This window comes from Taudactylus pleione, unplaced genomic scaffold, assembly GCF_031769625.1.
Source record: "Taudactylus pleione unplaced genomic scaffold, aTauple2 ptg000066l, whole genome shotgun sequence".
Classification (NCBI taxonomy): Eukaryota; Metazoa; Chordata; class Amphibia; order Anura; family Myobatrachidae; genus Taudactylus; species Taudactylus pleione.
This window is the reverse complement of record NW_028284468.1, coordinates 17838299-17854869: the sequence shown is the minus strand read 5'-3', so window position 1 is coordinate 17854869 and position 16571 is coordinate 17838299. Positions and strand designations below refer to the sequence as shown.

Genomic DNA, 16571 nt, shown 5'->3' with positions numbered 1-16571 from the left:
ATCCTGTGGAACCCTATGGACTTCGTAGAAATAGAGATAACAAGGGTAAGTTCTTACCATATCTCATATTATATATATATATATATGTATATATATATATATATATATATATATATATATATATATATACATACACAAGTCCACAAACGGAGGCACTCACGAGACTGAAGCTTTCAATAATAGTCCTTTAATCCAAAATATATCACAGACCCTGTTTCCTTAACTGCACTGCCTACCACTCTCAATACTAATCTTTAGGCCATATAACAAACCAAAACACTCATAATTCTGAAATAATAATATATTCTCAATGGTATATTTGCCCCACTGTGGGAACAGTATGGGCTCCCATTTAATGATCTTTTACTCTGATAAATCCTGAAACATGCTGCAAAGAGCTGCTTTGAGATGGGTTTCAGTGGAATGTCTACACAATACTCCTGGCTATGGTTTTCTCTCTTTTATCAGCAGCAGCCTTCCAGGAAATTATTATTTCACTAAATGCACTCTATTTTGAGTATAAGATAACAGTAGTTAATGTCATATTTCTAACACACTAAGAGCCTGATTCAGAGCCGCTCGTAAGCGGCCGCTCGTTCGCTCCGAGCGATGTTCGCACATCTGCGCATGCGTATGGGTCGTAATGCGCATGCGCCAACCAGTCAGTGCGGTCGGAAATCGAGCGCTCGCAAAATAGCGAGTGCCTGCTAATTTGAGTGACAGGATGAGGCGTTTGTGGGTGGTAACAGGGGAAGTTGCTTGAAAACGGGGAGTGGAGATCCGAACGCAGGCGTGCCAAACGGTCAAAACGGGCGTTTTAAGGGTGTGCATAATTAACAAAGCAGCGTCATTGACCACGTCACTTGGTTGTTTCTTAGCCATAACTGTTCACATGATTGCGGTAGGAAAATCCTACCACAAGCACTGCGAGCAGTTCAGACGCCTTTCGATGTACTCGATTAATCTAATAAATAGCGGAGATGACGTAGGATGCGAGCGGCCGGGGGGCGTCTTTACAAAATAGCGAGCGCATGTTTCATTCGCTCACTCACACATAGAGGCGTCAACAGACCGCAAAGAGCGAGCGATCAATTTAAATAGCCGGCCCCTTTTTCTGAACGAGCGAGCGCAAATAGCGTCCGGCTCTGAATCAGGCCCTAAGATCCATAGAGAGAGCTTTCTTAATATGACATACCAGGAATTCCATATTTGATCTGTTCTGCATTTAAATTAGAATAAATGGGCTAGGTGATGCTGAACAATAATTGTTGATTTTGACAAAATGTTTATTTTAGGGGCGCTCAGTAAGGGAAAGTACGTTACGAAGAGTACAAAGACGGAGCTTCACACCCGTTAGTTTCCTAGAAGAAGATACTATGGATTTTCCAGATGAATTGGACACATCATTTTTTGCAAGGGTGAACATAATTTGTTTATATTTTAGTATTTATTATCTAAAATTGAAAGTACTGATCTTCTTTTGAGATTCATTTAACCCAGCTGTTTTAAAGTAAAGTTCAGTACTTACATTTTTACTTTATACCAACCTATATGTTTTGCTCCAGTTCCGTAATAATCACAAATACATATGAAATCATAACATGTTTTTTTAGTAAAGTCTTTAGTAACTTTATTATCAGGAAGGAGCCCTTCATGAAGATATGTCGAGTTATCCTGATGAAGTGTTTGAATCTCCATCGGAGGCTGCAATCAAAGAAGCTGATCAGACGGCAATAACAGAAGATGGCGTGGAACGTACAGGAAGTGCTTTGGACAAGAGCGAACTGGAAAAAAGTCATTTAATGCTGTAGGTGGTTACTTGAATAAGGAAATAGAATTGTAAATGTTGATATAAATTTACATAATTTACTATTATCTAATAATAACATATAATACTTAACTGTTTGCAATATATATTAGAGGCTATTTATAAAAACTGGAGATATTGCCCATGAATCCATTCAGTGTTATTACTGTTATCTTAAAAAAAAAATTATACAGTTACCTGTAGAGCATATTTCCATAAATAAGGGTATAATTGAACCCTACACCTGAGAATCAGATTAATATATGAAGACTGATAAAATAAATGAAACAACAATAAATCTGTGGACATTTGTTGGGGCGCTATAGTTATTAGACATTTACTAGTATGTACTTCTTAATGGTTTTGGCTCACACATATAGGCAAACACTCTTGACATCCTACCTGAAATAATTGCCCATGTGTATGGTATAAAGCACAAGACAGCATTTGCTGATACAGCAGTGACAGGCAACCTGTTATAAATGATCACAATATATTTAATCAAAGAAGAAGACACCAATCTTTTTATCACATTAGTAAGCACTAATGTAAGATAAAAAGTGTACAGCCGGGTACACAATAGATGATTTTTAAATGATTTGTCATTTTCCGACGGTTCGGAACCACAAATCGTTCAAATTGTCCAGTGTTTACGCACTATGCATGCTCCCATGGTGTCGTCCGTTGCAGATCTGCCGTACATGCTGATCAATGTGAGGATGTGACTGACAAACCCATGCATTTGGATGCGGCGAGGGAACAAAATATCGTGCGGTTGTTCACCAAATTGTGTGGTGTGAACGGACCGCACGATATGTCATCTGTCACATCTGCGTTTGCCGGGTACACAGGTTGTCTAGTGTGTACCCAGTTTAACAAACTATATAAAAAAAATCTGAGTTAGTGGATTGTCGGCGACCAGATTTCCTGTCATCTTTTCAAAGTGTGTGAGGTATCAACTAGTTTTTTTGTTGTTTATAATGTGCCTAATGACATTGAATGTCTATTGTCATGTAAATGGGCAATATACAACAACGTTACAGCACACTGGTGGGCATCAGAGCTGACCTGACCTTGCTTTATTGAAGTGAGCAGGAATCACACAGCACTTTTCCGCAAAGGAAGGAGGAAGACAGGTGGAACAGACTGGGTATCCCTGCTCCTGCTACAGGCACAGAATAGAATCAAGTTCTGTCCTGTTCTCTGTGTCATGACATGCCGATCTCCACCCACTGCCCCAGCTCTCACTAAATAAAAGCTGGGGCCAGCCATGAAGCTTTGTGGGGCATAAATCAGAGCATTAGAGCTGGAGCCAGTAGAGCATAAAGCAGACAAAAAGGACTTATAAATATGGAAGAAGATGGGGGCTGCAGGATATGGCTCAGCTGAGTTGCCAGTCACTGTGCTAAGTTGCTTGCAGTATTTGGGCAGAGTTTGTGAGTTTGTTTTGCAGGATATAAGGGTTCCCCTTTCAAAGTAATGTGCCATTATAGTACTTCCATACTTACATTTATGTCTCCCATCCACTGTTAATGATTGTTCAGTAAACTAAAAGACATGACAACTGGCAAAGAACATGCAATCACTCAAAATTAGTAATATACATTAAGTTTACTTTTAGAAAGTATGCCTGTTTCTCAATACATATTGTTATTTTACTCATTTAGAGATGTTAAGAGATGTATTCCACAAATAAGGGAGGAATAGCTAGCTCAGCCTGCTTTCCTGGAAACATCACCAACTACTAAAACATTGAAGTCTCCCTCACAGAGATGTATCAAACCTCTACAGAGGACAAGTGAAGGTGTTGCACATAGCATGTTAGAACCGTGCATTCCTCAGCTTTCTGTATGAACCTCACTCTCAGACCGATAAATCATCCGTCGCTGTGGAGGTGAAATCACCTGTACAAAATAGCTACATATGAAATCTCTGTTAGACCTCTTTCAGTGTCAACTTTAGCCAGCACATATAACCAAGCAGGTAATATGGCAGATACTAGTAACTACAGAAATGGGATAATAGGATATGGTAAGGCTTGTAAGGATTGCATTAATTTCAGGGGCAAATATCAATTGGCAAAAATATAAAATGACATGTTTACTTAAAAATCGTCACCGAAAATAAAAGTCTTCTTCTTTTTAAATATAAAAAAATTATAATTTATGTGCTTCTAGACCACTGGAAAGAGGGTGGCGTAAGACAAAAGAAGGACATCTCATACAGCCAAAGGTCAGGCTGTGCCAGGAAGTGGTCAGTATCAATCCCCAGAAGCGAGGGCAGCGTATAACTATCCCAGTGAAGAAACTCTTTGCAAAGGAAAAAAGGCCGTATGGTCTTGGAATGGTTGGAAGATTAACAAACAGAACGTATCGAAAGAGAATAGACAGCTATGTGAAAAGGCAAATCGAAGATATGGATGATCACCGGTAAGCGCAGCTTAAAAGGTAACAAAATGATCAACTGCCTACAAGTCAGTGTACTAATACAACTCTACAGAAACATTTCTGAGAAAGTACCTGGTTTGTATATACTCTTTTTTTTTAGATAAAATTACTTGACAATTATTTAAAAAGTCACCATTATTGTAGTAAAAGGGCATATATCAGGTTTCTGTATAATTTTTCTGTGTAGCTTTTGTCTACACAATTACAATGCCATATTTTGGTCTCCACTCAGCATATACATAATACAGTACATAAATTCCCTGGGTTGGGTATGATATGTCGACATGGTCATTATGTTGATGTTGACCATGTCGACATTCATCATGTAGCCAGTGATGAAATGTTGACATGTTAGAATTTCAACATATTGTCCCTGGTGGCACATTGGTGACTTACTGGTTGCAGTGGCTCCAGCAGCAACTTACGGGTCCTGGCAGTCATGTGACTGTGACTTCTGGTTCAGCCCTCCGACCCTCCGGTGTTCGGGTGAGTATTTCACCCCTATTCCCTAACCCTCCCACTAGTGCCTAGGTCTTACACCCCCTCCCCTTCCACCAAGCAGCCTAAACCTAACCTCCTGTAACCTAACTCCGTCCACAACATAACCATACTGTCGACATTCTGACAATGTCGACCTTTTGACTACATGACCCACAGTGTGTCCATTGGTATTAATTTGTATTTCTGTTTTGTTTTAAATACACTTTAAATTCTCTGGGCAGCACTAGAGGAATAATAAAATATGTTATATATCCTTATATCAATGGTAGTTGCAACAGATTGAAGCTTTGTAAATATGGTAAATGTACCACAGTTGCCAAGTAACAGTGTAAAGGTTCATTTAGGTGAACAGGAACAGCTGGTCCTGCCATCTTATCTTTATATTCAGCATAAATACTATGTTCAATCAATGCAGGAAATCCTATTTGAAGTTAAGATGTTAACATGATCTAGCTCTACACTGCTTTGCTTATGGACCTAGTGTAACTTGGATCTTATGGCTGCTGGTTGTCAGGTGTAAGGTTGGGTACATATCAGCACAGTGGGCAATTGGCACAATGGTTGACCCAATTTCCCTTAAGCTCAGAACAAATTATATTGAGTGTACACACTGTACAATCCTTCAAGTGACGGATTCAATGTGTTGTTAGATCGCATACGATTTATCGTTACTTCCATACACATTAGATAAAATATCTATTACTGGCTGGGAGAGGCAAGAGGTGACGTTCTCAGAGGCCAAATCAGAACTACATATCGCCTGGTCGTTCGGTTGGCCGTACACACTACACGATGTGCACCACATCGTTCACGACATCTCCTGATTGATTGTACAGCACGGCCAACCAGAGGATGTCATATAAGACATGCGGGAGTACGCAATTGTGCATACACACTACACGATATACAGTATTTGTTGTTCCAATTTCACAAATCGTGCCGATATCGTTCTAGTGTGTACCGAGCCTAAGACTGGAAGCTTTAGGTTGATTTAAGTTTATTAGTGCTTGAGCTGACTACGGGGAAAACTCATGGAGTTTCCGCACTCTCATCAGAGATTCCCTATATTTATTATGTCTATATTCCATAAATGTATTTGTACATTAATTAATGTGTGTAATTTCCGGCGCTTATAATAATTATGTAATTTTTATTATACTTCATACTTGTTCTGCTGTCCATGGAGAATGTTTAGTATTTAACCAAATTCATAGTGTAAAGCAGAAGAGCTAGAATCACTAACCAAAGCATAGGAAATTCATTACAAAACATTATATTGATAACTATGTGAATTTTTCTAATAACATTCATACAACCTGAATACAACTTAGTATTGAAATTAATATAAAGATATATATGCAGATTTTCTTCTGATGTTCCCACTCACATAAGTGTCAGTGGGACCCTACACGTTTACCCTGCCCATGTTACATTATAGAAGTGGAAATTTGTCTTTGTTCTTATACAGAGATTAGCATCCATCTCATCTGGTGACTCAGTAGACAATAGTCAGGGTAAGTAGGCTTATGGATGTATGCAAATTATGGTTTTGTACTTAGGGCCTGATTCAGCAGCGATTGCACTGCGATTACGGACACAGAGGAATTCAAACCCATACTTATTTTTATTTTCATTATAAAAATCTTTTTCTTTAATGAGTGCTCCCCAACAAAGGAATTTACTTTTTCCTTTTAGCTCTTGCTAAAAGTATTTTTTCCAGTGTTTGCAACTGGTCAGACTTGTTGTAACTGCTGCATGACTGACCGATGTGCGATGGATATGAGAAAGCAGCAGTGGGCTACTTTATGCTGGCTGAGCTTTGGCATGTATTAGCATGTTTTCGCAGCTGCATTCCAATCGCAATTGCGATCACATTAACGTCCCCTTCTGAATCAGGCCTTAAATACCAGGACAAACCATGTTGCAATGCAAGAGGTGCAAATACATAATTTTTTTTTGCATGGGGGGTAAATACTGGCTGCTTTTGCATGTAGCCCACAAATGCTGGACAGCTTTATTTTAACTCTGCAATTTAGATATCAGTTTGGAGTTGGACACACCCGTCCCAAATCTAAATCTCTATGCACATTTTACATCTGCCCCACCTACAGTACAACATGGTTTTACCAAGATGCACACTTATTTGCTCATTCTTACTCTATTCCCAAATCTAAATCAGGCTCTTAAGTAACTGACATAAATTATTTGCATACAGCTGGCAATATGATTGTAAGCCGTTTACAGTTGTGTTGGGAGGTGGGGGTGTCACGTATCATCTGGAAAGAATATGAAATGTACCACTAGAGCTATTTTCTCCTAGTTGAAACGTAAATCTTTGGTTGGGGAAAGGATACGTGTGAGAGGACATGGTACAGTAGGTGTGTTCTTTATGGAAAACTAGATAAGCATTATACAGAAATATGCAAGATTTCAATCATATAGAAAATTATATAATTATACGATACAAATATAAAATTGTGCCATAAAATTAAAAGCAGCCCAGAGGTCCTTTTTCTGCAATCATAAGTGATATTACCGGGTTCTGATATATTTTGTTGATGGTTAGAATGTCGACATTAATCATATCAATAATTTCTGATGCGGCAAAGCGACTGTACGTACCCTACGCCGAACACTAACCCTGAGGCTAATGTTCTGGTGGTTGCAGCATTAGTCATAGTTTTGCTAAATTAGCCACATAGTGAGTATGTCCCTAAACCCAATGTCAGCATTTCGCAAAGTGTCTGAATTTTACTTGTCTACATTTACAATGTCGTCATTGTGAACATGTCAACATTTTGCAGGTGTCAATATGTTAGCTGTCGACTTCTCAACAATGTCAACATAACTGTCAACTGTCAATGGATGTCAACTGTTATGGATGTCAATATTGTGACCGTCGACATGCTGACTGCATCCCCTATTTCTGTATTTTGTACTTCTAGCTGACATTATGCTGGGTACACATGTATGGGAACAAATGACAATCATCCATTTGCTCCCAAATACTGAAAAATAGACATTGGTCGTTAAATCAGCTTGCTTTAACCAATTTAGCCAAACAATAATTTTTGTCCATTTTCTGGTGTTTGGGAGCAAATGGTTGATTGTAATTTGCTCCCATACATTACCAGATTTTCGTTTCAGCCAGACAGATTGGACAGATACATATTCAGGTGTGTACCCAGCCCTAGTGGCTGAATGAGAGGTGGATGCTAAAGGCACAGAATCTGCATCTATGTATGAAGTGGCTGTGCAAAATTATGCAAAAGCCGCAGGAGGTGTCTTTAGCAAAAAGAACATTGATTTTAATACAAACATTGCAATCTAGCTCCAAGGCTTCAATACCACAATACACAATTTGTTGTATCTCTTAGGATGGGTACATACTTCGCCGATGGACCCACAGACCGAGCAGCTGATTTTGGTAAGCGTACACTTTTACCAACTGGCCGCACAATATGTCTGCCCCGACATCTCAACTGTGGTGGCAAATTTAAATTCACCAGCCCAGTTGTGATATCTGTATACGGGTCAGTCGGCAGATCGCCTATACACACAGGATGCTGTACCGCAATATATATAGATATCTGTCATGATGCAGGGCCAGCGTGATTTGCCTGTGAACTACAGATGTTTCCACCTACTTCTTACATCCGTGCGCTATAAGTCCCAATAAAAATAACACGTGAGCACCTTGCGCCTCGGTATGCACCAAGCATCTTTTCGTGCGACTTTTTACCTTCAAATGCGTCTTCACTGATTATGATTAGGTTGCAGTTAGAGTTAGGAATCAAATACACTAAAAATGCTATGTCAACATGCCAACTGTCGGCATTCACAATGTGGCAATGTCAACAGTATGTCCATGTTGACATAACGTTCCTGTCGACATTCTGAATGTCTACACTTTGTGCCATACTCCTAGACAGGATATAATGCAATTATATTTCTGACAAGTTTGCAGTGCTTGTCTGAGATTGCCATACCTTAGGCATACCTCAAAAGCAAAAACATATATCATAACAGAAATACTTATGTGCAGGCTATACAACAAGGAATACCAGTATCACCTTACTAAGTAATTATGTGGAATTTAATATTGATGCCAATTGCCATAAAATCCAGACACCAGACGTCTGGATATTTACCACTTATATTGTTGTGATAAATAGAAATAGTATAGCTCCAGTACTTAGATGAACGGCCGATGGGAGAGCAGAAGGGACAGTACTAGTGTGAAAGTAGAAAGGCGATTCTGGTGTCTGTAGGTACAGTAAAGGTAGATGGCTCCTGGTATGTGCAGCATTGCAGGAGGCCAAATGTTACTTTTAACAGATGAGAGAGTGCACTATAGAAAAAAAGAAAAGTTCCTGGTATTAGAGGCTGAAGTACAGTACTTGCAAGAATTGGGAGCAGATTCGCCGTGTAGGCATGAAGTGGCCATCATTTACAGAAAGCCAGAAATTGTATGAATGGCTGAGGTGCTCGCATGCACTGAGAGCTGATTCTATATGTCAGCATGAGCTGACAGTGAGCCGTACATAATAAAAACTAGGAAAACATAGAGTGCCAGAAGATCAGTATATGGGAACAGGTTTTGGGGGAAAGGAAATACAGGTGCAATGCTAAAAATGAGGATAGCACAAAGAGCACAATATACTAGAAATGGGAGAGAAAGAGAGGTAAAGGAAATTGGGGAGAGATAGTTATGAGGGGAGAGAGCGTAGAGAAATATAATAAAGGTGTGATGCTCTCAGGAGAAAAAATGTTAGGGGACAGGAGCAGGGCTGCAATCAGAAACAGTGGGCCCGGGATTGACAAAATAGTCAATGTTTCTGCATGTTTCTGCAACTCCGGCCCGTAGTGTCTCCCCAGCCAACACTCCTTTTGTCCCCTACAACCCACAGACATTTACCTTCTCCTGTGTATTCTGGCTGCTCCTCTTCATGCTGCGGCCGGATCCTCTGTCAGTGGTGCGGTATGCACAGGGCCGGCCCGAGCCTAATATTTTTGGTAAGCGAAGATACATTTTGGCGCCCCCTGGCTGAATTTGCACACTCTGAAGGTGCGTGCTCCCGACAAAGGAAATGTGTGTGGTCTCATGGGAAAAGCCATAATCAGGAGCGCCAATCACGCTGGGTACATGCCCAGTGCTCTTGGAGCTGCTGGGCATGCTCCCAGTCCCTTTCTCCAGTGAATAGATGCCGCATGCATGCATATGTCATCTATTCACCATTTACCCCCCCATCTCAAACACTTTGTCACCAAAATAGGGATGGTTGTGAGGCATGCTAAAAAGAAAGGGGCATGGTCACAAAATAGTATTCCCAATTCAAACTACATCACACAGTATATTACAAAAAGAAAAAGTGTTCCAAAAAGGGGCACTCATGGGCTATTTAATATAGAAGCATCCTGTTATGGAAATATCATTACTGGTAAACCAAGAAAAAAGAAGAAAAATCTAAAAATGAACTTTTAATCAATCCGTTAAAATATTAGCGAAATATAATGTGCAAAATCGTGTTAAAGTGCTTTTAGTGTAAGACAAGCCTAACATAAAAATAAAATGTGATGTCCACTCACAATCTATATCAATGTTGTCCAATCATTCCATTGATGTTTGTAGCTCAGACACTCCTAAAGTACATTGGTTCCATTTAACATGGTAACTAAATTCAAATATTCCATAATGTGTCACATTACTGTGAAGTTAGATATCTATAATACAAAGATGGTTAATGTATTATCAACAGGTTAATAGATGAAGCTTTAGCGAAACGTATGTTAGGAGTACCGCACACGCGGGTTAGCGTGTCCGGAGATTTTAATTGTTGTATGTCCACTCCAATTTCCTCCTTATACAATGTGAAGCTGGGGGAGTGTGATACCAACGAATAATACATATCTGAAGCTGTGATATAGGGCCTGTATTAAATTAAGGATATAGCTCCTATACCTGTCAAACAGTACCTTACACGCAAGACAGCGTGGTTGAAGCCTTGATTTGTTGCATATCTATCCACTAATTGTCGTGTGTCTACCCCAATGTCCTTCTCATACAGCGTGGTGCGGGATGAATCTAACACCAGCTATTGATTATTATTTGATGCGGTGATGTGGGGCTCGTACTAAAATAAAAGACATAGCTCTCATAACGGCCAACAGGATAGCGGGGCCCGGGGTTTTGAATATTTATATGTCTATTTGTTTTCCCCATACAGTTTATTGCTGGATGACATAAGTACGAGCAAATAGTGAACATAAGACACTGTCAATGCAGCGCTCATATTAATAGGGTTTACAGCTATAACTCTTAAAACGGCCAGCAGTATTTTGATACACGGAATAGCGTGGTTGGGGAATTTTGAATTATCATATATTTATTAATTTGTTCTCCCCATATAGTGTATTGCTGGCCGATATAGACATGAGCAAATAACAAACATTAGATTTTGTGAATTTAGGGCTCGTATTAATAGGGGACACAGCAATGATAGAGCACTAATATTAATCTATATTATCATTATGCTTCTATTTATTTCATGATATGAATTATGTATTCAGATGGTTAAACAAATGTGGCAATATTGTACTAATTGTAAGCACAGTATCTATTAATAAAATTTGTGTAAAAATGTTACACTGTTTAGTTTTGCTACACTATTTTCTATGAGTGTCTCTAACAGGTAACTGGATACTACTGGATAAGGTTGATTATGGATTGCAGTGATTAATGGATATTGGGACACTATATAATGCAATACACAGATTCTTTTACCCCCAGCAGCCCCTGTAGAAGTGCCCCCAGTAGCCCCTTAAGTATTGTCCCCAGGAACCCCTGTAATAGTGTGCCCAGCAGCCCCTTAAGTAGTGCCCCCAGCAGCCCCTGTTGCAGTGCCCCCAGCAGCCCCTGTAGCTGTGCCCCCAGCAGCCCCTGTAGCAGTGCCCCCAGCAGCCCCTGTAATAGTGCCCCCAGCAGCCCCTGTAGTAGTGCCCTCCAGTAGCCCCGTAATAGTGCCCCCAGTAGCCCCTGTAATAGTCCCCCCAGTAGCCCCTGTAATAGTGCCCCCAGTAGCCCCTGCAATAGTGCCCCCAGTAGCCCCTGTAATAGTGCCCCCAGCAGCCCCTGTAGAAGTCCCCCCAGTAGCCCCTGAAGTAGTGTGGTAGTGGTAGTAGTGGTAATAGAGCCAAGCAAAAAAAAAAAAGTTTGCTTACCTGAAGCCCCGATCCTGTGTCCGCTGCCGTCCACCGCTCCTCGTTACTATGGGAGAGACGCATGACGTCTCTCACATAGTGCCCTTGGGGGAAGCCTAGCCGGAGCTCAGGAGTGAGCTCCGGCTGCCGCTGTGGGGAGCCAAGCGCCCGCTGGTAAAATCTCAGCGGGCGCCCGGCAAATGGAGACTCCCTGCGGCAGCCACGGGAAGAAGTGTGGCGCGGGTGGGGGGGGAAGGAGCGTGGAGCGGCGGGGGGGGTGAAGAGCGTGTGGCGCGGGGGAACGACGGGGCGGTAAGGTGTCAATGTGGCGGCGGGAGGAGGGTTCCTTTAAGTTTGGCTGCGCTGGGGATTGAGCGCCCTCTGCAGGCTGGCGCCCTATGCACGTGCGTAGTCGGTGTAACGGGCGGGCCGGCCCTGGGTATGCATGATGTAATGATGTCACACGTGCCTTGCCTCAATAATCCTCCCCACATTTCTCTCTCTCAGCGCTCCCATTTCCCTCTCTCTCAGTGATCCTCAAGGATCCCCTCCACATTCCCCCCTTTCTCTTTCAGCAATACCCTCACACTCCCCTCTATGTGTCAGTAATCCCTGCACATTCTCCTGTCTCTCTGTGATCCCCCCACCCCCAAAACACACACACATTCATGTCTCAGTAATCTTTCCTCCAACATTCCCCCCTGTGTGTCAGTGATCTGATCCACAATCCCCCCCCTTTCTCTCTCTTAGCAATGCCCCCCCAACATTCCCCTCTCTCAGCAATCCCCCCACATTCCTCTCTGTCTGTCAGTGACCCTCCCACACACACACACATTCCCCTCTGCCCGTCAGTGCCCTCCCAGCCCCCCAACACACACACACATTTACCTGTCTGTCAGTGCCCTCCCACCCCCCCAACACACACATACACACACATATACATTCACCTCTGTATGCCAGTAAAACCCCCCTCCCCTTCTGTCTGTCAGTGGTGCCCCCTCCTCCTTATCTACCTCTGTCAGTGCGATGTGGGACCCTCACTGCTGCCTGTTGCAAAGGGGAGGAGTCTGTCTGTTTGAGCAGCAGAGCGCGCTGTTGGAGAAAGGAGTGGGCTATGCTCAGGCATATGCTGAACTGATCTAGGCTGCTCTTTGTCAGGTGGCTGATCCAGGGAAGGGGCCAGCCGCCAGGAACTATAGCAAGGTACGGTCACTGTCAGTGACAGTTGCCTGGCGCTGCGGTGCGGATCCTCAGTGATATTGATCCACTATGCGCTGAATACCAGCGGCCCCATTACACCCAAGGGGCACCTTCTGCATCGTTGGTAGGTCCGTCCCTGGGCATGCGGGCCCCCCTTGTTGCCAGGGCCCGGGACTCCAGACCCGGCAGTCCCCCCTGATGGCGGCCCTGGACAGGTGTATATTATGAGTGCTGCAGAAAGAGAATAGCAGGATGGATAAAGGACTTAGAGCGAGGCAGGGGCATATTTCTAATAGGTGCAGGGTGTACGGGGCACACGAGCCCCTAGGTCCAGGGGGGCCCGCACCGCACACCCTGCACTCATATTATACTTACCTCTCCGGAGTCCCACGTCGGCACCGGTGTCTGCGCTGTAAATAATGTCAGTCGGTCACCAGACCGAGAGGAGGTGGGCCCGTGACGGAAACTGCACACGGGCCCTCTCCTCTCTAGAAACGCCCCTGGGGCGAGGTGTATTAATGACAACATTAATAATGCTATCAGTAATGTACATTATTGCATACTTACCTGCGGCAAGTTCTGCCAGTATTCTTCATACGGATGTTGCTGGGACAGTTTTGTGATACCCAGCTGTCCCAGGGTGATGTAATGCACATGCACGGCCATTAGATCCCTCTTCGTTTCACTTTGTGTTACTGCAGCCAATAAGTTACAATGCTAATGCAATCTAATGATGGCACAACAGCTACAAGTACCCATGCAGATCACGTTTTCGAAACATTTTGCGTGCTCGCAATTCGACAAGTGATGTGTCCAAAATGCTAGTATATACATGTTGGGCAGCACAGACGGTGTAATGGTTAGCATTACTGCCTCATAGCACTGAGGTCATGAGTTCGATTCGCACTACGGCCCTAACTGTGTGGAGTTTGTATATTCTCCCTGTGCTTGTGTGGGTTTCCTCCCACACTCCAAAAATATACTGGTAGGTTAATTGGCTCCCAACAAAAATTAACCCTAATGTGTATGTGTGTGAGCATGTGGTAGGGAATATAGATTGTAGCTCCACTGGCGCAGGGACTGATGTGAATGGACAAATATTCTCTGTAAAGCGCTGCGGAATATGTGTGCGCTATATAAATAACTGCTAATAAATAAAAATAAATAAAATACATAAGAAGTCCAAAATACGGAAGCATGTTAACACATTAGGTATTAAGACAATAAATAAATGTCATATAATTTTTTTGTTTTCATTTTGTTTGTTTTTGCATATATGGTCTTTCATGTGTCTCAGGCCCAGTTACAGTACATGCTTGGAAATGTCCTTAGAATTCCATAGAATGTTTCTGTGTGTGCTGTATAGCTTTGTTACTCATATAAACCTCCCTTTCTACTCAGGCCATTCTTCACTTACTGGATTACAGTTGTACATCTTCTCATCACAATCTTGGCTGTATGCATATATGGTATTGCACCTGTTGGATTTTCTCAGCATGAAACAGTAGACTCTGTAAGTAACCATATGACTAAATCATGTTAGAAGACTTGTTGTGCTAATATGTGGATGATTGTGGGTTTTTTGTACATATTAAATAAAAGGAATTTAAACAGAAAAATTCCAGTACATATTGCTATAACCACATCTGTGCATTACTGAGCGAGATGACATACTTGACATAGCTAATTTAATAATTGTGGTTCTATTTAATAAATCTGTATAGCAGCCTTTATATTGCGATTCCTTTCCTGACAACTACAATAATCATTACTGTACAGAGGCGGTAAGGTGACCTCTAACACCATCTGAAATGGATGGAGAGTCCAACCGTCATGATTGGGACTGATTTGCCCCGATCGCTGGGCAGTTGGCGTAGCAGGGCTATGGTGAGTGGGTGCCTCACTCACCTGACACTGATATGTTTGGCAGTGGAGGGGTGGATGGAGGAGTTATAATGGGCAACATAGCCCTATTCAGCATTAGACCGGCCACATACTCCCCGCAGCTTGGCCAAGCCTTTTGACTGTCACCTACAATGTTGGGAGGGTTGTCATAGATTTCAGGATTTGGTTTGCAGACTTCCACATAGTAAAACTGTTGTTAACAGATACTTTATGATATACTTTGGTTTGCCCCGGTATACCTTTTGGTTTAGCCTCATTAATGAGTTCATCATAAGAATGACTGGATAAAAGGGCTGTTATTATTTCACATAGCACTTTTACATTGTGCATAGTGCACCTAGAACCGCACTTGTTGCCAAAGTGCAACTGGAAGGCATAAAATGCAAACTATAATAGTAATTGATGAGACCCGATCTCTGCCAACTCAGAGCTAGTTCAGAAATTTTTGTCTGACGCTAGGTAAAAAGTTGAAACTGCAGACAGAGTTGCTGTGATATCACTGTCACTGTGTATAAATCTACCAATACATGCAGAGCACTTCTGCAGAACCTGTCTGTAAACCTGTCAATCAGTGTCTCCTCTCTTCTAACATGGCTGCAGAATAGAAAAATTGCAGCTCTACTTGCTATTCTTATAGATAAAATTAATTGGTCTGTTTGTTTGTCTGTCCGGTTATGCATTCGGACACCCCTGCACCTATTGGAATGAAACCACCGCGAGGTGGTCCAGTTGAATCCTGGTCAGGTTTAAGGGGAGTTAGGGTCCTGGTCGGGCTTCCTGTTGGTGTACACTGGGCAAAACTTTGACCCGGGGAGCCTGTACTAAGCCTTCCACTGGATGGATTTGGATGAAAACTTCACAGAGTAGTAACATTGAATCCCAGAAGACATTCTAATGGGTTGAGGTCCCGGTTGGACCTCTAGTTGGTGTATGCTGGGCAGAGCTTTGATCCGGGGAGCCTTCCACTGGATGGATTTGGATGAAAACTTAACAGAGTAGTATCATTGAATCCCAGAAGACATTCTAGGGGGTTGAGGTTCTGGTTGGATCTCCCATTGGTGTACAGAAGATGAAACCTGGATTTGGATGAAAACTTCACAGAGGCGTGGCAATTGATCTGGGGTGCCGAATGGAGTGGTTTTGGTCCCGGTCGGACATCACAGCAGAGTGCGCCAGAAGAACTTTGACCAAGGGAGCCTGTTCTGGGCCTTCTACTGGAGGGATTTCACAGAGGGGTGGCAATTGATCTGGTATGCCTAATGGAGTGGTTGGGGTCCCGGTCGGACCTCACAGCAGAGTGCGCCAGGGAGCCTGTTCTGGGCCTGCCACTGGATGGATTTGGACGACATCACATAATAAAACTTAATAACGTGAAGATTAAATCCAGGCAATGCCGGGCACTTCTGCTAATTTGAATATAAAAATATGTTTCCTTATTCTCATGACTAAAAATCTAGGCCCTCATTCAGAGCCGCACGCTATTTGCGGTCGTTCGTTTAAAAACAAGGGGT

General features: G+C 42.4%; 1 protein-coding gene across 2 annotated transcripts in view; it reads left to right on the top strand.

Moving 5' to 3' along the window:
• Positions 1-16571, top strand: part of RHBDF1 (rhomboid 5 homolog 1) — a 188714-nt gene that overhangs the window by 103508 nt on the left and 68635 nt on the right. For both annotated transcript variants that reach the window (XM_088466712.1, XM_088466713.1), the window contains 4 exons: positions 1296-1418; positions 1641-1807; positions 3985-4236; positions 14557-14668. In XM_088466712.1, the coding sequence (XP_088322838.1) occupies positions 1296-1418; positions 1641-1807; positions 3985-4236; positions 14557-14668 (654 nt within the window). The remainder of the gene's footprint in view (positions 1-1295; positions 1419-1640; positions 1808-3984; positions 4237-14556; positions 14669-16571) is intronic.